The 21,465-nt window shown below is 43.0% G+C and overlaps 1 protein-coding gene across 1 annotated transcript in view; it reads left to right on the top strand.

The window, feature by feature from the left end:
• The window catches only part of LOC110493276 (immunoglobulin-like and fibronectin type III domain-containing protein 1), a 30,612-nt gene that overhangs the window by 691 nt on the left and 8,456 nt on the right, over positions 1 to 21,465 (top strand). The window contains exons 2-17 of the mRNA XM_036950769.1: positions 214 to 336; positions 502 to 641; positions 870 to 969; positions 1,086 to 1,112; positions 1,218 to 1,266; positions 1,484 to 1,673; positions 1,784 to 1,897; positions 1,996 to 2,158; positions 2,291 to 2,563; positions 2,666 to 3,286; positions 11,110 to 11,228; positions 11,490 to 11,631; positions 14,142 to 14,269; positions 14,552 to 14,693; positions 18,340 to 18,458; positions 20,831 to 20,972. Coding sequence (XP_036806664.1) covers positions 214 to 336; positions 502 to 641; positions 870 to 969; positions 1,086 to 1,112; positions 1,218 to 1,266; positions 1,484 to 1,673; positions 1,784 to 1,897; positions 1,996 to 2,158; positions 2,291 to 2,563; positions 2,666 to 3,286; positions 11,110 to 11,228; positions 11,490 to 11,631; positions 14,142 to 14,269; positions 14,552 to 14,693; positions 18,340 to 18,458; positions 20,831 to 20,972 — 2,592 coding nt within the window. The remainder of the gene's footprint in view (positions 1 to 213; positions 337 to 501; positions 642 to 869; positions 970 to 1,085; positions 1,113 to 1,217; positions 1,267 to 1,483; positions 1,674 to 1,783; positions 1,898 to 1,995; positions 2,159 to 2,290; positions 2,564 to 2,665; positions 3,287 to 11,109; positions 11,229 to 11,489; positions 11,632 to 14,141; positions 14,270 to 14,551; positions 14,694 to 18,339; positions 18,459 to 20,830; positions 20,973 to 21,465) is intronic.

Genomic DNA, 21,465 nt, shown 5'->3' with positions numbered 1-21,465 from the left:
ACCAAAGTAATACAGCCCCATGTATAATATTGATGTGTAAGAGTGTACTTTATTTAAAACTGGTGTGAAAAAATACTGACCTACACAAAACATTCATGATGTTTTGTAATATTTCTCTAATTCAGGAAATGTTTCTTATATGTTGGTTGCTGTTTGGTCTTGTTTCTTCACAACAACTTCGAGCTAAGAGTATTTGTTTTCGGACTTCAACAGTGGCTATTAAAAGAAGATCCAGAGTCCCTGGAGTTATGATAACACAGTTTGTGGAAGAAGTACCAGAGGGCATGTCCACCCCCGACTTCACCCGCAAGCCCATCGCTTTGACGATCCAAGAGGGTAGGGTCTCTTGTTACTGTATAAACTGACGTGCACAAACTTGATTTCTGGCCTGTAAGAAGACTTTGTTTCTTGCAGAGTACATTAACATTTGGTGACTTTCAGGTATAGAATTAAATAGAGCATTTAATGTTCATAGTGAAATACACATATCTATGCTTTCAGGTAAATTAGCCTTTTTCAAAAGTATGGTAAGTGGAGTGCCTAAACCAAACATCACCTGGGCCAGGAACAAAGGCCCGCTGGATGATCCAGTGAAGTATATCAGCAGATATGATGAGACTATGGAAGAATATTTTCTTGAGGTAAGTAGGAGCAGCAAGCTAAAGGCACGCACAACAATTTCAACCCTTTAAATTGTCGTTATCTAATAATTATTCCACTGAAAAAACAAGTGATTGTGCAAGGATGCCAATGCATTAGAAAGCCTTGCTATTAAATTTCTCTCTAAAAGCACTAGACCTACAGTATGTCTGGTGCGGTATCGACCGAGTGTAGGGTTAAATCTCACTGCGATGTTGTCATTTCATCAGATACCCAATGTAAGAGCAGAACAAGCTGACACCTACAAATGTTTTGCCGCCAATGAATATGGAAGAGCAGTTTGCACTGCCACCTTGAATGTTATTGAGGGTGAGAAATGAATTGATGTATGTCATTAGGATGATTAATTGAAATGGCACTGTGTTCACTTGCTAAAACACATTTTCTATTAGCAAATACAAAAATATATTGTTTTCTATTTTCAGTTGGATTCAAGAAGAAAGCGACAACAGGTGTGAAAAGTATTGTATATCCTAATATTACACAATTCCTTAGCGAATGAAGATTCAATATCACCTATTTATCCGGCTAGTTATTTTAACTCCTAATCTTTCTAGGTCCAAAAAGAGCGGCACCAGAGGATTTCAGAAAAATGCTTAAGAGGAAGTAAATGACTGTTCCAAGTACACATATCCGAAACAATTACTTCATGTCCCGTTTTGGGAGTATACATGTACATTTTTGGAAACCATTCATTCATTTCCAGAATTTTTTTTTGACTATACTTCAGACAGACATATCAAGGATAGTGTTGTGACAAATAGATAAGGATGGCCAACCACTAGTTTCTCCAGAGTTTTAACTCTTCCTATTCCCATTTAAGGGTTGTACGAACTAAACCACAACTAAAGAAGAAGGAGGGAGAGATTGATCCAAAGTTCTGGGAGGTGTTGCTGAGCTCACCTAAGAAGGACTACGAGAAGGTCTGTATGGAGTATGGAGTCAGTGACTTCCGCTGGATGCTGAAGCAGCTGAACTTAAAGAAGAAAGAGAGAGAGGAGGAACAGGCAAAGGTATCAGCGATGATGCAACAAGGCAATCAATTTACAGATTACTAAACCTTGTGGGTAATAATTTACCCTCCTACTTTAGACTATCCTGATCCTCTCTTTCAATTTTATAGGTTGTTGAAAAACTTGAAAATCTTAAACATATTGAGGTGAAAACAGATGGCTCAGCAGAGTTTGAACTGGACATGGAACTGAAGAATCCCAACAGTCAGGTTTTCCTATTCAAGGTACGTCCTCCCTCCCACCATGGAAGACAGTGATAAGCTAAATGATTCACAAAATATGTTATGAAGTGCATAATGTGTTTGACTTTTCTGCCCAAAAGGATGGGGTAATGGTTCCCTATTCTGACGACGGCAGCGGGAAGCACAACCTAAACAAAATTGGCAAAAAGTATATCTTTAGCATCAATGACCTGATGCCAGACGACGCTGGGTTGTACCAGGTGGACGTTGAGGATGCCAATTGTTTCTCAACTGACTTTAAGAGTAAGAGTGTCTTCTCCTACCTTTCTGTATGACCAACTTAGCAACTGTAACACAGTATATCATTTGATTATTCTTTAGGAATGTTTGAGAGAAATGTTTCCCACCAATATCGTACTGTCTTTCCCTCTACAGTTATACCAGTGAAGTTTGTTGTCAAGATTCAGGAGGTGAAGGCTAAGGAGAGAGAGGATGCCATGTTTGAGTGTGTCTTGTCCCACCCCTTCCAAAAGATTGTGTGGACTGGAAAGAACATCCCTCTCGAACAAGGAGACAAGTTTGACATTACTGTGTCAGACGACCACCTCATTCACAGCTTAAAAGTGAAAGATTGTGCCCAAGTCGACAAAGGAGTCTACACTGCCATGGCTGGCATTACCTCCTGCAACGCTTGGCTTATTGTGGAAGGTGGGACAACTGTGATACAATATTTTATAAGCAAAAACTAACATAAACATGAAGCCTTATACTTGAACTTAAAACCCTATTTCCATGTCCCTGTTCACTCAGCCGATAATGACCCAAACATGCGTGGGGGAAAAGCGTCCCGTAAAACCACCACGGCTGGTGGTGGAGGAGAGAACCTGGCTAAGATAGCCGCAGAGCAGTCAGCTAAGCTGCAGAAGGAAAAGGATGACCTGGATGCAGCAAGACGGGCCCAAGCAGAGAAGGATGCTGCGGATGCAGCCAGACGGGCCCAAGCAGAGATGGACCCTGCGGATGCAGCCAGACGGGCCCAAGCAGAGAAGGATGCTGCGGAGGCAGCCAGACGGGCCCAAGCAGAGAAGGATGCTGCGGATGCAGCCAGACGGGCCCAAGCAGAGAAGGATGCTGCGGATGCAGCCAGACGGGCCCAAGCAGAGAAGGATGCTGCGGATGCAGCCAGACGGGCCCAAGCAGAGATGGACCCTGCGGATGCAGCCAGACGGGCCCAAGCAGAGAAGGACGCTGCGGATGCAGCCAGACGGGCCCAAGCAGAGAAGGATGCTGCGGATGCAGCCAGACGGGCCCAAGCAGAGCAGGACGCTGCGGATGCAGCCAGACGGGCCCAAGCAGAGAAGGATGCTGCGGATGCAGCAGGAGCCGGAGCAGGTGCCGGAGAGGGGGATGGAGAAGGACATGGAGGTAAAGGTAAATTGTTCAACAACTTTTCTATCCCAGTACATTAGGAAACTCAATGTTGCCTACATTTAAGGACATTGTGTAGGCAGCAGTGTTTTGTTGCTCTTGTTGTGTTGCTGCAAATGTAAACGTTGTAAGCTGACTGTCTTGATGACGCTTGTACAACTTTGTAGTTGCTGCCAAAGATAAATAAGGAGATTAGATGAATGATATGTGCATTGGTTATGATAATCAACTTGGAGAAAGAGTCAAGGCCTGGAGTGGGGTGAAATACCAGACAGACCGATTCTCTGGACGTGACATGGTAAGAGAAGACAGAGGTTGACTATTGCATGTTAGATAAGGCCAGTAATCAAAGTCATTTAGAATAAAATGGCTGTGATATTATGTATGATATATAATCACAGATTGTAGATGAATCATCAAGAAAAAAATGCTAACCACTGACTACAAACTAGAGCAAAAATTGAAGTACATTTGGTATGAATATGTAACATTAAATTAAAAAGTTACTTTTATCTCAAATTATTAGTGGGAAAATGTATGTCCAATGGTCTTTGCTGGGTTTATCATCAGCAACTTTCCGTTGCTTTTTTGATAATTTGCTAACCTTTTTACACTTGTACATACAAATGTATGTAACTACATCCGAATGTAGAAGACTAAACTGTTTCCAGAAACTTTTGATCAAGTTTAACCCTAAAAGGTGCTGGTTTCCTTCATTTCAGTCTGATGGCAGCTGTGGTTTAAATGATAAGCAATACTGCCCGAGGGAATCTCAGCGAAAAGTAGGGAGCTTGTTGTATGTTAAACTCTGACTTTAATGTATTGTCATTTTTATATGGTAGCTTAATTTGTACTTGACAAATAAGCTGACCTTAGATTAATTATTTTTAATCAAAGCTTTGTTGTGGGACTGTTTATTGAAGATTGACTTCAGCCTTTGATTTATAAGCAAAGCCTTTTTTTTGCTGTGTAGACTTCATTAGCAGGCTTTGTCAGCAACAGACCAGGACTTGCAGTACTTCCTAGATAGCACTACAGAGAGACCTATACCAGTTAGCTGATAAGTACTGGTGGGTTGTCACACTCATCATATCAAGGGCCACGTTCAGTTGCCAAACTTTGTTAAACCTTGCAGATTGCCCTGACCTGAGTGTTCTTTGTTTTCTTTATATATTTTGGTTAGGTCAGGGTGTGACATGGGTGATGTATGTGTTTTTGTACTGTCCATGGGTTTTTGTAGGTTGATGGGGTTGTTTACCATCTAGGTGTGTATGTATGTCTGTGGTTGCCTAGATTGGTTCTCAATTAGAGGCAGCCATCTTCTTTGGGTATTTCATGGGTTATTGTCTATGTCTGCACTGTTTATATATAGCGTCTCATTTGTTGTTTTGTAAGTTTGTTTTAGTGTTCTTTATTCATTAAATATAGAACATGTATTCACATCACGCTGCGCTTTGGTCTCCTCACTGCAACGATCGTGACAGAATAACCCACCATAAAAGAACCAAGCAGCGTGATAAAAGGCAGCAGCAGCGATCGCTGGGGGACCCTGGGCATAACCAGGGGAATATCGCCGCCCCAAGGCAGAGCAAGAAGAGAGACCTGTTGATTTGGCGTAGGATGCATGGCATTCGCCCTGAGGAGTGTGTTAGCTGTCCGATGACACCTGTGTCAGTTCCTCGTACTCAGCCTGAAACTTGTGTTAAAGTTCCGTACGATTTGATGCCGGCTATACACACCAGGTCTCCAGTACACCTTCACAACCCGGTGTGTCCTGTTCCTGCTTCTCGCACTCATCCTGAGGTGCGTGTTCTCAGCCCGGCACCACCAGTACCGGTACCACGCACCAGGCCTACAGTGCACCTCGCCAGTACAGAGCGTCCGGCTACAGTACCCAGTCCAGAGCGTTCGGCTACAGTACCCAGTCCAGAGCGTCCGGCTACAGTACCCAGTCCAGAGCGTCCGGCTACAGTACCCAGTCCAGAGCGTCCGGCGACAGTACCCAGTCCAGAGCGTCCGGCGACAGTACCCAGTCCAGAGCGTCCGGCGACAGTACCCAGTCCAGAGCGTCCGGCGACAGTACCCAGTCCAGAGCGTCCGGCTACAGTACCCAGCCCAGAGCGTCCGGCAACAGTACCCAGTCCGGATCCGCCAGAGTCCCCCTCCAGCCAGCCAGGATCCGCCAGAGTCCCCCTCCAGCTAGCCAGGATCCACCAGAGTCCCCCTCCAGCCAGCCAGGATCCACCAGAGTCCCCCTCCAGCCAGCCAGGATCCGCCAGAGTCCCCCTCCAGCCAGCCAGGATCCGCCAGAGTCCCCCTCCAGCCAGCCAGGATCCGCCAGAGTCCCCCTCCAGCCAGCCAGGATCCGCCAGAGTCCCCCTCCAGCCAGCCAGGATCCGCCAGAGTCCCCCTCCAGCCAGCCAGGATCCGCCAGAGTCCCCCTCCAGCCAGCCAGCCAGGAGCCGCCAGAGCCGCCTGTCATGCCGGCGATACTAGAATCTCCCTCCTGTTCGGTGCTGCCAGAGCCGCTCCTCAGTCCAGAGGCGCCTTTCCATCCAGTGGCGCTCTCTATGATGATCTTCAGTCCGGGGCCCGCTGCAAGGGTCCCCGCTCCAGAAGCGTCATCTAAGTGGGCACCCGAACCTCCGCCGTGAAAAAGGCCCTCCCGGACCCTCCCCTTCTGTTTAGGTTTTGCGGCCAGAGTCCGCACCTTTGTGGGGGGATACTGTCACGCCCTGACCTAAATATTATTTGTTTTCTTTATATATTTTGGTTAGGTCAGGGTGTGACATGGGTGATGTATGTGTTTTTGTACTGTCTAGGGATGTTGTAGGTTTATGGGGTTGTTTACCATCTAGGTGTTTATGTATGGCTGTGGATGCCTAGATTGGTTCTCAATTAGAGACAGCTGTTCATCGTTGTTTCTGATTGGGAACCATTTTTAGGCAGCCTTCTTCTTTGGGTTATTGTCTGTCTAGTTGCCTGTGTCTGCACTGTTTATATATAGCGTCACGTTCGTTTGTTGTTTTTGTAAGTTTGTTTTAGTGTTCTTCAGTAAATATAGAACATGTATTCACATCACGCTGTGCTTTGGTCTCCTCACTATGACGATCATACGACAATCGTACGACGATTGTGACACAGATAGAAATTTCATGAATAGAGCCTATGTGATTCCTTATTTATACATGTCGGAGAGGCATGTTTGTTCTACATAGTCTATTTCTACCTACCTACCTCATCTACCTACCTACCTCTACCTACCTATCTACCTACCTCATCCCCATTCTGGTATTTATTTATTTATTTATTTCGCTCCTTTGCACCCCAGTATCTCTACTTGCACATTCATCTTCTGCCGATCTACCATTCCAGTGTTTAATTGCTATATTGTAATTACTACGCCACCATGGCCTATTTATTTCCTTAACTTACCTCATTTGCACTCACTGTATATAGACTTTTTGTTTTCTTTATGTTATGGTCTTCCTCCTCTTCATCTGAAGAGGAGAGGCGAGAAGGATCGGATGAGGCGTGGTATGTGTTCACCATGAATTTTAATAAAGAAAACACTGAACACTGAAACACACTATACAAAAACAATAAACGAAATAACGACCGGGTAGCTCAGGCGGCGCTGGGCAGACTGGAGACTCCGGCAGCGCTGGAGAGGAGGAAAGCTCTGGCAGCGCTGGACTGAGGGGCGGAAGCTCTGGCAGCGCCGGACAGGCGGGAACACCTGTAGGGAGGAGACAGAGAGACAGCCTGGTGCGTGGGGCTACCACAGGACCGACACGGCTGGGGAGACCTCCAGGAGGCTTGGTGTTAGGAGGAGGCACCTGAAGGACCGGGCTGTGGGGGAGCACTGGAGCTCTGGTGCGCAGCCTTGGCACCACTCCCCCAGGCTGGATCACTGCTCTAGCCCGGACCCTCCAGAGTGCAAGCACAGGTTGAACTGGGCTGTGGGTAAGCACGGGAGATCTAGTGCCTACTACGCACCTCTCCCTTACGCTCCACTGGCACGAGCGGAGCGCAGGCATAGGACGCACTGCACCCTCCCAGCGCCACGGAGACACAGTACGCAGAGCCGGCGCAGGATACCCTGGACCAAAACTGCGTACCGGCGACCAGACATGCTGAGCAGGCACCATACTCCCTGGCTCGCACCATACGCCCTGGCTCGCATGACACTTTTGGGGGGCTGCCCTATAGCGCACCGGGCTATGGGCACGTACTGGCGACACCGTGCGCTTAACCTGAACAGTAACGCGCTGCTTATAATAAGCATGAGGAGTGAGCTCAGGTCTGCTACCTGGCTTAGCCCCACACCTCGTGTGCCTCCTCCAATTTTTTGGGGGGGGCTGCCTCTTGTACCTGTCGCGCTGCCGTGCTGCCTCCTCATATCGCTACCGCTCAGCTTTCGCTGCCTCCAGCTCTGCTTTGGGGCGGCAATATTCCCCAGCCTGTGCCCAGGGTCCCTCTCCGTTCAATATCTCCTCCCATGTCCAGGAGTCCTGTGATGCTGGCCGCTGTTGTTGCTGCTGCTGCTGCTGCTGTCGTCGCTGTCTTTTTCCACGCCGCTTGGTCCTTGGTTGGTGGGTGATTCTGTCACGGTCTTCCTCCTCTTCATCTCAAGAGGAGAGGCGAGAAGGATCGGAGGACCAAAATGCGACGTGGAATGTGTTCATCATGAATTTTAATAAAGAAAACACTGAACACTGAAACACACTATACAAAAACAATGAACGAAATAACCACTGTGAAGCTAATGAGAACTGTGCTGACACAAGCAATCAACATAGACAATCACCCACGAACAAACAGTGAAACCCAGGCTACCTAAGTATGATTCTCAATCAGAGACAACTGAACACCTGCCTCTGATTGAGAACCATACTAGGCCGAAACATACAAATCCCCAAATCATAGAAAAACAAACATAGACTGCCCACCCCAACTCACGCCCTGACCATACTAAATAAATACAAAACAAAGGAAATAAAGGTCAGAACGTGACACTTTTGTTCTACTGCATTATTGGCTGTATGTTTTGTTTATTCCATGTGTTGTTGTATGTGTCGAATTGCTACGATTTATCTTGGCCAGGTCCCAGTTGCAAAAGGGAACTTGTTCTCAACTAGCCTACCTGGTTAAATAAAGGTGAAATAAAAAAACAAACAAAAAAACACAGGGGCCACTCAGGGGTGTGTGCTCAGCCCCCTCCTCTACTCCCTGTTCACTCATGACTTCATGGCCAGGTACGACTACAACAGCATCATTACATTTGCCGATGACACAACAGTGGTAGGTCTGATCACCGACAACAACGAGACAGCCTAAAGGGACGAGGTCAGAGACCTGGTCGTGTGGTGCCAGGACAACAACCTCTCCCTCAACGTGATCAAAACAATGGAGATGATTGTGGACAACAAGAAAAAGAGGACCGAGCACGCCCCTATTCTCATCGACGGGGTTGCAGTGGAGTAGGTTGAGAGCTTCAAGTTCCTTGGTGTCCACATCACCAACAAACTAACATTGTCCAAACACACCATGACATTCGTGAAGCGGGCACAACAAAACCTATTCCCAATCAGGAGAAACAAATTAGACATGCGTCCTCAGATCTTCAAAAGTTTCCACAGCTGCACTATCTGGTATGGCAAGTGCTCGGCCTCCGACCGCAAGCACTACAGAGGGTACTGCGAACGGCCCAGTACATCACTGGGGCCAAGTTTCCTGCCATCCAGGACCTCTACACCAGGCGGTGTCAGAGGAAGGCCCAAAGTTGTCAAAGACTCCAGCCACCCTAGTCATAGACTGTTCTCTCTGCTCCCACATGGCAAGCGGTACCAGAGCGCCAAGTCTAGGTCCAGGAGGCTTCTAAACAGCTTCTACCCCCACCCCCCCCCTGTCCACACCACTGCTCCTCTCTGTTGTCATCTATGCATGGTCACTTTAATTAACTCTACCTACATGTACATACTACTTCAACTAACTGGTGCACCCGCACATTGACTCTGTACCGGCACCCCCCCTGTACAGTGCCTTGCGAAAATATTCGGCCCCCTTGAACTTTGCGACCTTTTGCCACATTTCAGGCTTCAAACATAAAGATATAAAACTTTATTTTTTTGTGAAGAATCAACAACAAGTGGGACACAATCATGAAGTGGAACGACATTTATGGGATATTTCAAACTTTTTTAACAAATCAAAAACTGAAAAATTGGGCGTGCAAAATTATTCAGCCCCCTTAAGTTAATACTTTGTAGCGCCACCTTTTGCTGCGATTACAGCTGTAAGTCGCTTGGGGTATGTCTCTATTAGTTTTGCACATCGAGAGACTGAAATTTTTTCCCATTCCTTCTTGCAAAACAGCTCGAGCTCAGTGAGGTTGGATGGAGAGCATTTGTGAACAGCAGTTTTCAGTTCTTTCCACAGATTCTCGATTGGATTCAGGTCTGGACTTTGACTTGGCCATTCTAACACCTGGATATGTTTATTTTTGAACCATTCCATTGTAGATTTTGCTTTATGTTTTGGATCATTGTCTTGTTGGAAGACAAATCTCCGTTCCAGTCTCAGGTCTTTTGCAGACTCCATCAGGTTTTCTTCCAGAATGGTCCTGTATTTGGCTCCATCCATCTTCCCATCAATTTTAACCATCTTCCATGTCCCTGCTGAAGAAAAGCAGTTCCAAACCATGATGCTGCCACCACCATGTTTGACAGTGGGGATGGTGTGTTCAGGGTGATGAGCTGTGTTGCTTTTACGCCAAACATAACGTTTTGCATTGTTGCCAAAAAGTTCAATTTTGGTTTCATCTGACCAGAGCACCTTCTTCCACATGTTTGGTGTGTCTCCCAGGTGGCTTGTGGCAAACTTTAAACAACACTTTTTATGGATATCTTTAAGAAATTGCTTTCTTCTTGCCACTCTTCCATAAAGGCCAGATTTGTGCAATATACGACTGATTGTTGTCCTATGGACAGAGTCTCCCACCTCAGCTGTAGATCTCTGCAGTTCATCCAGAGTGATCATGGGCCTCTTGGCTGCATCTCTGATCAGTCTTCTCCTTGTATGAGCTGAAAGTTTAGAGGGACGGCCAGGTCTTGGTAGATTTGCAGTGGTCTGATACTCCTTCCATTTCAATATTATCGCTTGCACAGTGCTCCTTGGGATGTTTAAAGCTTGGGAAATCTTTTTGTATCCAAATCCGGCTTTAAACTTCTTCACAACAGTATCTCGGACCTGCCTGGTGTGTTCCTTGTTCTTCATGATGCTCTCTGCGCTTTTAACGGACCTCTGAGACTATCACAGTGCAGGTGCATTTATACGGAGACTTGATTACACACAGGTGGATTGTATTTATCATCATTAGTCTTTTAGGTCAACATTGGATCATTCAGAGATCCTCACTGAACTTCTGGAGAGAGTTTGCTGCACTGAAAGTAAAGGGGCTGAATAATTTTGCACGCCCAATTTTTCAGTTTTTGATTTGTTAAAAAAGTTTGAAATATCCAATAAATGTCGTTCCACTTCATGATTGTGTCCCACGTGTTGTTGATTCTTCACAAAAAAATACAGTTTTATATCTTTATGGTTGAAGCCTGAAATGTGGCAAAAGGTCGCAAAGTTCAAGGGGGCCGAATACTTTCGCAAGGCACTGTATATATTGTTATTTCACTGCTGCTCTTTAATTATCTCTTACTCTTATCTGTATTTTTTTAAACTGCACTGTCGGTTAGGGGCTCATAAGTAAGTATTTCACTGTAAGGTCTACCTGTTGTATTTGGCACATGTGACATTGATTTGATTTTATCCAGGTGTTCAATTCCTTAATGGACTGGCTGATATTACTGGCAGCCTGGGGGAAACAGCAGAACTGTCCTGCAAACTGAGCCATGAGAACTGTGAGGGAGTCTGGCTTAAAGACGGGAAACTAGTGAGTGCAGTATTCTTAAATCACACAAATAGTGTTCTTCAACCTTGTTCCACGAGACACACATGTTGTGCAGGCTTTTGCTCCAGACCAATACTAACACATTTGATTAAACTAAACAGCTTGAAGATGTGTATATATTGTCAAAGTTAAATAACGGGAAATAATACCCATTTGCAAATAAGCTATGACAGTTGAATGAAAAACAAGAAGCTATTTTAAGTCCCCTACTGGATTGAATCCATTCTCTATTTCTGTCATCAGCTAACCGATGAGGATGGGCTGAAAATCATCCAAGATGGAGCCAGTCACAAGCTGGTAATTGAAAGCTGTAAAAAAGACGATGCAGGAGTCTATTCATTTGAGGTGGATGGTCATAAATCTGAGGCAAAGTTCACTGTTTCAGGTAAGGATGGACGGTTACTGTGGATTGCATCCAAGATCAGGAAATGCTTCTGTAAGGCTATTGTTCCCTTGATTAGAGCACTTTAAGATAGATGGAATGTGTCCCACATAAAACAATGATACATCATTATATACATGTATTTATTCACCTGTTATACATGTGTTAATACTTTTTTTAGCAACCAATAAAAATGTAATCTAACGGTAGGTCTATGTAACATAAAAATGTAATCTAACGGTAGGTCTATGTAACATAAAAATGTAATCTAACGGTAGGTCTATGTAACATAAAAATGTAATCTAACGGTAGGCCTATGTAACATAAAAATGCGTGTTATTCTGTAATTTATAAATCACAGTAAATACAGTGCATGTTTGGAAAGTATTCAGACCTTTTGGATTTTTCCACATTTTGCTACATTACAGTCTTATTATAAATTGATTAAAATGTTGTTTTCTTCTCCTCATCAATATACACACACAATACCCTACTATGAAAAAGTAAAATCAGGTTTGTATCATTTTTTTGCAAATTTATAAAAAATAAAACACTGAAGTATCACGTTTACTTAACTATTCAGACTCATTACTCAGTACTTTGTTGAAACACCTTTGGCAGCGATTACAGCCTCGAGTCTTCTTGGGTATGACGCTCTGAGCTTGGCACACCTATATTTGGGGAGATTCACCCATTCTTCTCTACACATTCTCTCAAGCTGTGTCAGGTTGGATGGGGACCGTTGCTGCACAGCTACTTTCAGGTCTCTCCAGAGATGTTCGATCACGTTCAATCTGGGCTCTGGCTGGGTTTCTCAAGGACATTCAGAGACTTGTCCTTGCGTTGTCTTGACTGTGTGCTTAGGGGTGTTGTCCTGTTTTAAGGTGAACCTTCCCCCAGTCTGATGTCCTAAGCGCTCTGGAGCAGGTTTTCATCAAGAATCTCTCTGTTCGTTGCTCTGTTCATCTTTCCCACGATCCTGAAAAGTCTCCCAGTCCCTGAAAAAAATCCCCACCACATGGTGCTGCGACCACCATGCTTCACCGCAGGGATGACAGGTTACCTCCAGACTTGACGCTTGACATTCAGGCCATCAGACCAGAAAATCAAGTTTATAATGGTGTGAGTCCTTAATTAAGGTGCCTTTTGTCAAACTCCAAGTGGGCTGTAATGTACCTTTTACTGAGGAGTGGCTTCTGTCTTGCCGCTCTACCATAAAGGCATTGGTGGAGTGCTACAGAGATGAATGTCCTTCTGGAAAGTTTTCCCATCTCCACAGAGGAACTCTGGAGGTCTGTCAGAGTGACCATCGGGTTATTGGACACCTCCATTGCCGAGGCCCTTCTCCCCCAATTGCTCAGTTTGGCCGGGCGGCCAGCTCTGGGAAGAGTCTTGGTGGTTCCAAACCTCTTCCTTTTAAGAATGATGGAGGCCACTGTATTCTTGGAGACCTTCAATGCTGCATCATTTTTTGGTTCCATTTCCTTGATCTGTGCCTCGACACAATCTTGTCTCGGAGTTCTAAGGACAATTCCTTCGAACTCAAGGATTGGTTTTTGCTCTGACATGCACTGTCAACAATGGGACCTTATATAGACAGCCTTTTATAAATCACGTCCAGTCAATTTAATTTACCACAGATGGACTCCAAACAAGTTGTAGAGACATCTCAAGGATGATCAACGGAAATAGGATGCAACTGAGCTCAATTTGGAGTCTCATAGCAAAGGATCTAAATACTTATGTAAATGAGGTATTTCTGTTTTTATTTTATACATTTGAAAACAATTCTAAAAACCTGTTTTTGCTTGATCATTGTCAGGTATTGTGTGTAGATTGCTGAGGATTTTTGTATATATTTCATCCATTTTAGAATAAGGTTGTAACGTAAAACAGAATGAGGAAAAGGTCAATGGGTCTGAATACTTTCCGAAGGAACTGTATATCCAAAAACAAAAGCATGTCAATATCTCTGATGTTAGAATGTTTTGCATGTCATTTCCAAATCACCTTAAAATTGATTGTCTAGCTCAATAAAGTTACTTTGAGATGATTTGGACATGGAATACAAAACATTGGATATACTGTATTGACTTGCATTGGATTTTGGACAAAATTGTTTTAAAGTTTGGAGACAGTGGCCATGTAAACAAAACCAAAGCATGGTTGCTGTCTTACCTTGTCCATAGACTGCTTACAGAGTAAGTCAACCAATATGTAATTTTGTAATTTGAGTGAACTATCCCTTTTACTTTGTGTATCTAGTTCCATTGAGTAAGAGCATATACAATATGTTTGCGATTTACAGCAGAGATTTGTGGTGCATTACAAACTTTGACATTATACTAAACTATCCTGCTGCTGCAGGAATATTTTCCTGCTGTAAATCAAAATGGTTCAAATAAGATCCTACATCTGTATGACAATTTACGGCTAAGATAAGGAAGGTTCTGGTGCATTACACACTTAGAGACTATATTATTACGATTTCTGCTGTCTTTATTTATTTATAGATCCAGGTGCTCAATTTGTTGGATGCGGACTCTCTGATATTGAAGTTAAATTTGATGAAACAGCAGAGCTGTCCTTGACACTAAGCAGTCCGACTGTTGAGGGGTTCTGGTATAAAGACGGGAAAGAGGTAAGTGCAGTGTTCTTCATTCCCCAAAATACAGTCAGTGTTTACTTCAACCTTGGTCCAGGAGCCCACAAGGTGTGCAGGCTTTTGCTGCAGCCCAATACTAACATATGTGATTCAACTAAACAATAGCTTCATGAAGATAAATCATGATGGGAAAAACGAAACTATTGAAGTCATTCAAGTGAAAAGTAACTATTTGGAAAGATTAAATGACAGCTACATGACAAACTAGATTATATTTTCTCCTGTTGGATTTAATGTGTTCTCTATTTCTGTAATCAGGTACCTCGTGGTGACAGGGTGAAAATCATCAAAGAAGGAGCTAGTCACAAGCTGGTCATTGATAACTGTAAAAAAGACGATGCAGGAATCTACCACTTTGAGGTGGATGGTCGTAAATCCAAGGCAACGCTCACTGTGCAGGGTAAGAATGGACGGTTACAGCATGCGGGTTACATCCAGGATCCGGAAATGCATCTCTAAGGCTGATGTTCCCTTGATTAGAGCACTTTAAGATACAGTAGATGAAATTGAATGATACATCATTGTTGAAGTATGTTGATTAACCTGATATACTGTACATCTCCGTTCATTCCAATATACTTTCTCCCCTGCCAACTCTGACAATTGCTGTTATGAACATGGATAACAATTCATCACCTCACTTGGTATGTAACATTACATTGCTGCTGTTCTCTGTAATTTCTAAGACACAGTAATTACATAACTTGCTGGTCTATATTCATTATGACAAATGACAATGTGGTATAACATTTGAAACCACCATTTTGTGAACTTCCTAAACAATCTATAGTCCCCATCATTATCTTGTCAATAGTCACATGTAACGTTGTTTATTTTCGGTTCATTGCTATTGCATATGTCTTGAGCATACAGTTGTAGGATCTTAATTTGTTTCCTTTTGTAGCTGATAATAGTTGTATTCTGAGGTTTAAAAAAGGCTTATAACGTTTGTAATTTCCACTTAAAAATGTCAGACTTGATTTGCCTAGCGAAAAATGTATTGAACACTATACAAAATGTCCATTAATTATAATCCACATACAGTTGAAGCCGGAAGTTTACATGCACATTCGCCAAATACATTTAAACTAATTTTTAACAATTCCTGACATTCAATCCTAGTAAAAAATCCCTGTCTTAGGTCATTAGGAAAACAACTTTATTTTAAGAATGTGAAATGTCAGAATAATAGTAGAGAGAATGATTTATTTCAGCTTTTATTTCTTTCATCACATTCCCAGTGGGTCAGAAGTTTACATACTCTCAATTAGTATTTGTTAGTATTGTCTTTAAATTGGTTAACTTGGGTTAAGAGCTTCGGGTAGCCTTCCACAAGCTTCCTACAATAAATTGTGTGAATTTTGGCCCATTCCTCCTGACAGAGCTGGTGTAACTGAGTTAGGTTTGTAGACCTCCTTGTTCGCACATGCTTTTTCAGTTCTGCCCAAATATTTTCTATAGGATTGAGGTCAGGGCTTTGTGATGGCCACTCCAATACCTTGACTTTGTTGTCCCCTCTTAGGGCTAGGGGGGCAGTATTCGGAAGTTCGGATAAATTACGTGTACAAAGTAAACAGCCTTTTACTCAGGCCCAGAAGCTAGGATATGCATATAATTGGAAGCATTGGATATAAATAATGTCTGTGAGTATAACAGAACTGATATGGCAGGTGAAAACCTGAGGAAAATCCATCTGGAAATCTTTTTTTTTTTGAGGTCACAGGCCCTTTCAATATTTGTCCATGGAATACACAAATAAATAGCTCACAGATTGCAGTTCCTATGGTCTTTATAAAGGGTTTCAGGCTTGTTTTTTTATTAGCAAGTATTTGTAGTCTTTTAAGGTGTCCCTCATTAGTACTCTATTCTTGTGGCGCTCGTGAATTTGGGATTCCTTTGTCTGCATGTTGAACGAGTGGAACGGGTGGATTACTGAATCAAACGCACCAACTAAACTGCCTTTTTGGGATATAAAGAAGGACTTTATCGAACAAAATGCCCATTTGTTGTGTAGCTGGGACCCTTGGGATTGCAAACAGAGGAAGATCTTCAAATGTAAGTGATTTATTTGATCGCTATTTCTCTTTTTTGTGACACCTCTGCTGGTTTGGAAAATGTTTTTAATGCTGGTTTACGCAGGGCGCTGTCCTCAGTTAATTGCATGGTATGCTTTTGCCGTAAAGCCTTTTTGAAAGCTGACAACGAGGTTGGATTAACAAGAAGTTAAGCTTTTAAATGATGTAAGACACTTGTATGTTCATGAATGTTTAACATTACAATTTTGTAATTTGAATTTCGCTAGCGGGATCCGTGCGCTAAGAGATTTAAGCCATTTTGCCACAACTTTGGAAGTATACTTGGGGTCATTGTCCATTTGGAAGTCCGATTTTTGACCCAGCTTTAACTTCCTGACTCATGTCTTGAGATGTTGCTTCAATATATCCACATAATTTCCCCTCCTCATGATGCTATCTATTTTGTGAAGTGCACCATTCCCTCCTTCGGCAAAGCACCCCCAAAACATGAAGCTGCCACCCCCGTGCTTCCCTGTTGGGATGGTGTACTTCGGCTTGCAAGCCTCCCCTTTTTTCCTCCAAACTTAACGATGGTCATTATGACAAAACAGTTATATATATTTTTTCAGACCAGAGGACATTTCTCCAAAAAGTACCATATTTGTGCCCAAGTGCGGTTGCAAACCGTAGTCTTACTTTTTATGGCGGTTTTGGGGCAGTGGATTCTTCCTTGCTGAGAGGCCTTTCAGCTTATCTCGATATAGGACTTGTTTTTACTGTGGATATAGATATACTTTTGTACCTGTTTCCTCCAGCATCTTCACAAGGTCCTTTGCTGTTGTTCTGGGATTTATTTGCACTTTTCACACCAAAGTACTTTCATCTCTAGGTGACAGAACGTGTCTCCTTCCAGAGCGGTATGACGGCTGCGTGGTCCCATGGTGTTTATACTTGTGTACCATTGTTTGTACAGATGAACTTGGTACCTTTAGGCATTTGGAAATTGCTCAAAAGGGTGAACCAGACTTGCGGAAGTCTCCAATTTTTATCTGAGGTCTTGGCTGATATCTTTTGATTTTCCCATGATGTCAAAAAAAGAGGCACTGAGTTTGGAGGTAGGCCTTGAAATACATCCACAGGTACACCTCCAATTGACCCCAATGGTGTCAATTAGCCTATCAGAAGCTTCTAAAGCCATGATATAATTTTCTGGAATTTTCCAAACTGTTTAAAGGCACAGTCAACTTAGTGTATGTAAACCTCTGACCCACTGAAATTTGTAATACAGTGAATTATATGTTTTTTATTTTGTATCCGTTATTTTACCAAATAAGTTGACTGAGAACATGTTCTCATTTGCAGCAACGACCTGGGGAATAGTTTCAGGGGAGAGGAGGGGGGTGAATGAGCCAATTGTAAACTGGGGATTATTAGGTGACCATGATGGTTTGAGGGCCAGATTGGGAATTTAGCCAGGACACCAGGTAAGTGTCATAAGTGTCAAGTGTCATGGGATCTATAATGACCTCAGAGAGGTCAGGACACCCGTTTAACATCCCATCCAAAAGACAGCACCCTACACAGAGCAGTGTCTCCAATTTTTTTTTAGACCAGAGGAAAGAGTGCCTCCTACTGGCCCTCCAACAACACTTACAGCAGCATCTGGTCTCCCATCCAGGAACTGACCAGGACCAACCCTGCTTAGCTTCAGAAGCAAGCCAGCAGTGGTATGCAGGGTGGTATGCTGCTGGCAAATATGTGAAATTAACTGTCTGTAAACAATTGTTGGAAATATTACTTGTGTCATGCGCCAAGTACATGTCCTAACCGACTTGCCAAAACTATAGTCTTTTAACAAGAATCTTGCTGCAGGAATATGTTTCTGCCATAGCAAGATGGTTCAAATTAAGATCCTACATCTGTATGACAATTTACGGCTAAGATTATAAGGAAAGTGGTGACGCATTACCCACTTTGAGATTATACTAAACTATGATGGTTTCTGTTGTCTTTACTTATTTTTAGATCTAGGTGCTCAATTCAGCATTGGACTGTCTGATGTCGACGTTAAGCTTGACGCAACAGCAGAGCTACTCTGTGAAGTGAGCAGTCTAAACATTGAGGGGGTCTGGTATAAACATGGAAAACAGGTCAGTACATTAATCTTCAATCAAACAAATAGATTTCTTCATAATTGTTTTATTTAACTTTTTAGGCAAGTCAGTTAAGGCAAGTCACTTAAGAACAAATTCTTATTTATAATGATGGCCTACCCCAGCCAACGCTGGGCCAATTGTACACTGCCCAATCACCAGGGTCTGTAGTGATGCAGTACCTTAGACCACTGTGCCACTCATCCTTGGTCCAGGAGAACAACAAGGTGTGCAGGCTTTTGCTCCACACCAGGATTGAAGAACTCACAAAAGATGGACTGTAGTGGCTGATTTTGCCTCAGTTTTCCTCCTCCTCATTAACAAGTGCTTCTAAGTCTAGATTTGTGTCTTGGAGACATAGTTTGATGTTGGTGTTTCTTGCATGTTTATATATTTATTTTACTAGGCAAGTCAGTTAAGAACAAATTCTTAATTTCAATGACAGCCTAGGAACAGTGGGTTAACGGCCTTGTTCAGAGGCAGAATGACAGATTTGTATGTTGTCAGCTCAGGGATCTGATCTTGCAACGCTCTAACCACTAAGCTATGCTGCCACCCAAGTTTGTAAATTCGCTCTGACAATCTACTCCAATATTAACACTCTGGTTTGAGAGTCCAAGAGAGAAGAATAATTGATGATTTTAAAGCCAGCCTACACCCGGTTGTTATGACAGGTTTCAGTAAACATTGGCAAAAAAACTGTTCTCTCAGTTGTGTGTGGAAGTAGCTAGCAAGCTAGCTAACTTTAGCCAATTAGCTTTGATGCTGGACTGATATTTTGAGATCTGTCGTTACCCTTCAGCTGGAGTGACTTGTGTGCGCTCCGAGAGAGAATTTGTGAACAAACACCATTTTAGTGGGCATTACATGAAATCAAAACCCAACCTTCAAATATAACAAGGAAAGCAGAGACTTCACAGGTACTCCTAATCTCAGACTTTATAATTTTGAAAATACTGACTTTTCTTTTTATATTATCATTTTTAAAGCTATTAGTGAATTTCGGGACTATATTTTACGTATTTGACTAATACCGATGCCACATAGGTGATAGGCCGTTTTCAACCGGGATTTCTTGATTTCCATGACATCCTCTTTATACGTCCTCTTTAAGCGTACTGTATATAGACAATAGTTATTGTCAGATGGTGGGGCGATCAACATTCAATGAGTTTAAGTGAAATCATGACAGGATCAACACAACTACACAGAACAAGAATATAAAACGCAAGCTGTAAAGTGTTGGTCCCATGTTTCATGAGCTAAAATAAAATATCCCAGAAATGTTCCATACACACAAAAACGTATTCCTCTCAAATGTTGTGCACAAATTGGTTTACACCCCTGTTAGTGAGCATTTCTCTTTTGCCAAGATAATCAATACACCTGACAGGTCTAAAATATCAAGAAGCTGATTAAACATCATGATCATTATGCACCTTGTGCTGGGGACAATAAAAGACCACTCTAAAATGTGTTGTTTTGTCACACAACACAATGCCACAGATGTCTCAAGTTTTGATGGAGCGTGCAATTGGCATCCTGACTGCAGCAATGTCCACCAGAACCGTTGCCAGAGAATTGAATGTTAATTTCTCCATCATAAGCTGCCTCAAAGGTCATTTTAGATAATCTGGCAGTACGTCCAACCTACAATCGCAGACCACGTGTAACCACGCCAGCCCAGGACCTCCACCTCCGGCTTCTTCACCTGCGGGATCATCTGAGACCAGTCACCCGGACAGCAGGTTTGCACGATTGAAGAACTGTCAGAAAATGTTTCAGGGAAGCTCATCTGCATGCTTGTCATCCTAAGCGGGGTCTTGACTGCAGTTCGGCGTCGTACCTGACTTCAGTGCGCAAATGCTTACCTTCGATGGCAACTGTCATGCTGGAGAAGTGTGCTCTTCAAGGATCAATCCCGGTTCAACTGTACCGGGCAGATGGCAGACAGCGTGTATGGCGTTGTGTGGGTAGCGCTTTGCTGATGTCAACATTGTGAACAGAGTGCCCCATAGTGTCAGTGGGGTTATTGTATGGGCAGGCATAAGCTACGGAAAACGAATACAATTGCATTTTATCAATGGCAATTTAAATGCACAGATATACCGTGACAAGATCTTGAGACCCATTGTCGTGCCATTCATCTGCCACCATCATCTCGTGTTTCAGCATGATAATGCACAAACCCATGTCGCAAGGATCTGTACACAATTCCTGGAAGCTGAAAATGCATGTTGCGTTTGTTGTTGTTCAGTGTATTTCAGTCATGGAAATGAAAGTAACCATTAGGAAAGATTGTATGACAGATGAACGACAAACAGTAATCTCTTTCAGTCCGCTATTTCAATCCCTACTTCTGTGACCAGGTAACTCCTGATGACAGGGTGAAAATCATCACAGATGGAGCCTGTCACAAGCTTGTCATTGATTGCTGTCGAAAAGATGATGGAGCAGTCTATCGCTTTGAGGTCGATGGTCGTATATCAGAGGCCACACTCACTGTTCAGCGTAAGTGACAGACTGTTACAGTATATCAACATTTCATTACACCAAACTGTTTCCATTAGGAGGGAAATGACACTGCCTTGTCATCTGACAGTCAGTGACACAAGATGTCATGACCTCTGATGTTATGTCTGTTTTATGACGGTGTTATGTTTTTGTCTGATAAAATTGTAAAGCTATCATAGACAAATGTTTATTCACCTGTTATACATCTGTGTTCATTCTACTTTACACCCCCCCCCCCCCCCACACACACACACACACACACCAACCCTGTGACGATTGCTGTTATGGACATGGATAACAATTCATCACCTAACTTCTAACTTGGTATGTAACATTTTAAGTAAAATGTTGTTGTTCTGTCATTCATAAAACACAGTCAATATATATTCTATAACTTGTTCATCCATAGTCATTATGATAATGTTGTACAATGACGATAGTGACTTTATATACACACAGTCTTTGTGCATGACCATTTTGGGTGTCTTTA

The sequence above is a fragment of the Oncorhynchus mykiss genome, chromosome 17, assembly GCF_013265735.2.
Source record: "Oncorhynchus mykiss isolate Arlee chromosome 17, USDA_OmykA_1.1, whole genome shotgun sequence".
NCBI lineage: Eukaryota > Metazoa > Chordata > Actinopteri > Salmoniformes > Salmonidae > Oncorhynchus > Oncorhynchus mykiss.
Note: the sequence above shows the minus strand (reverse complement) of the source record. Positions and strands in the feature narration are given on the sequence as shown.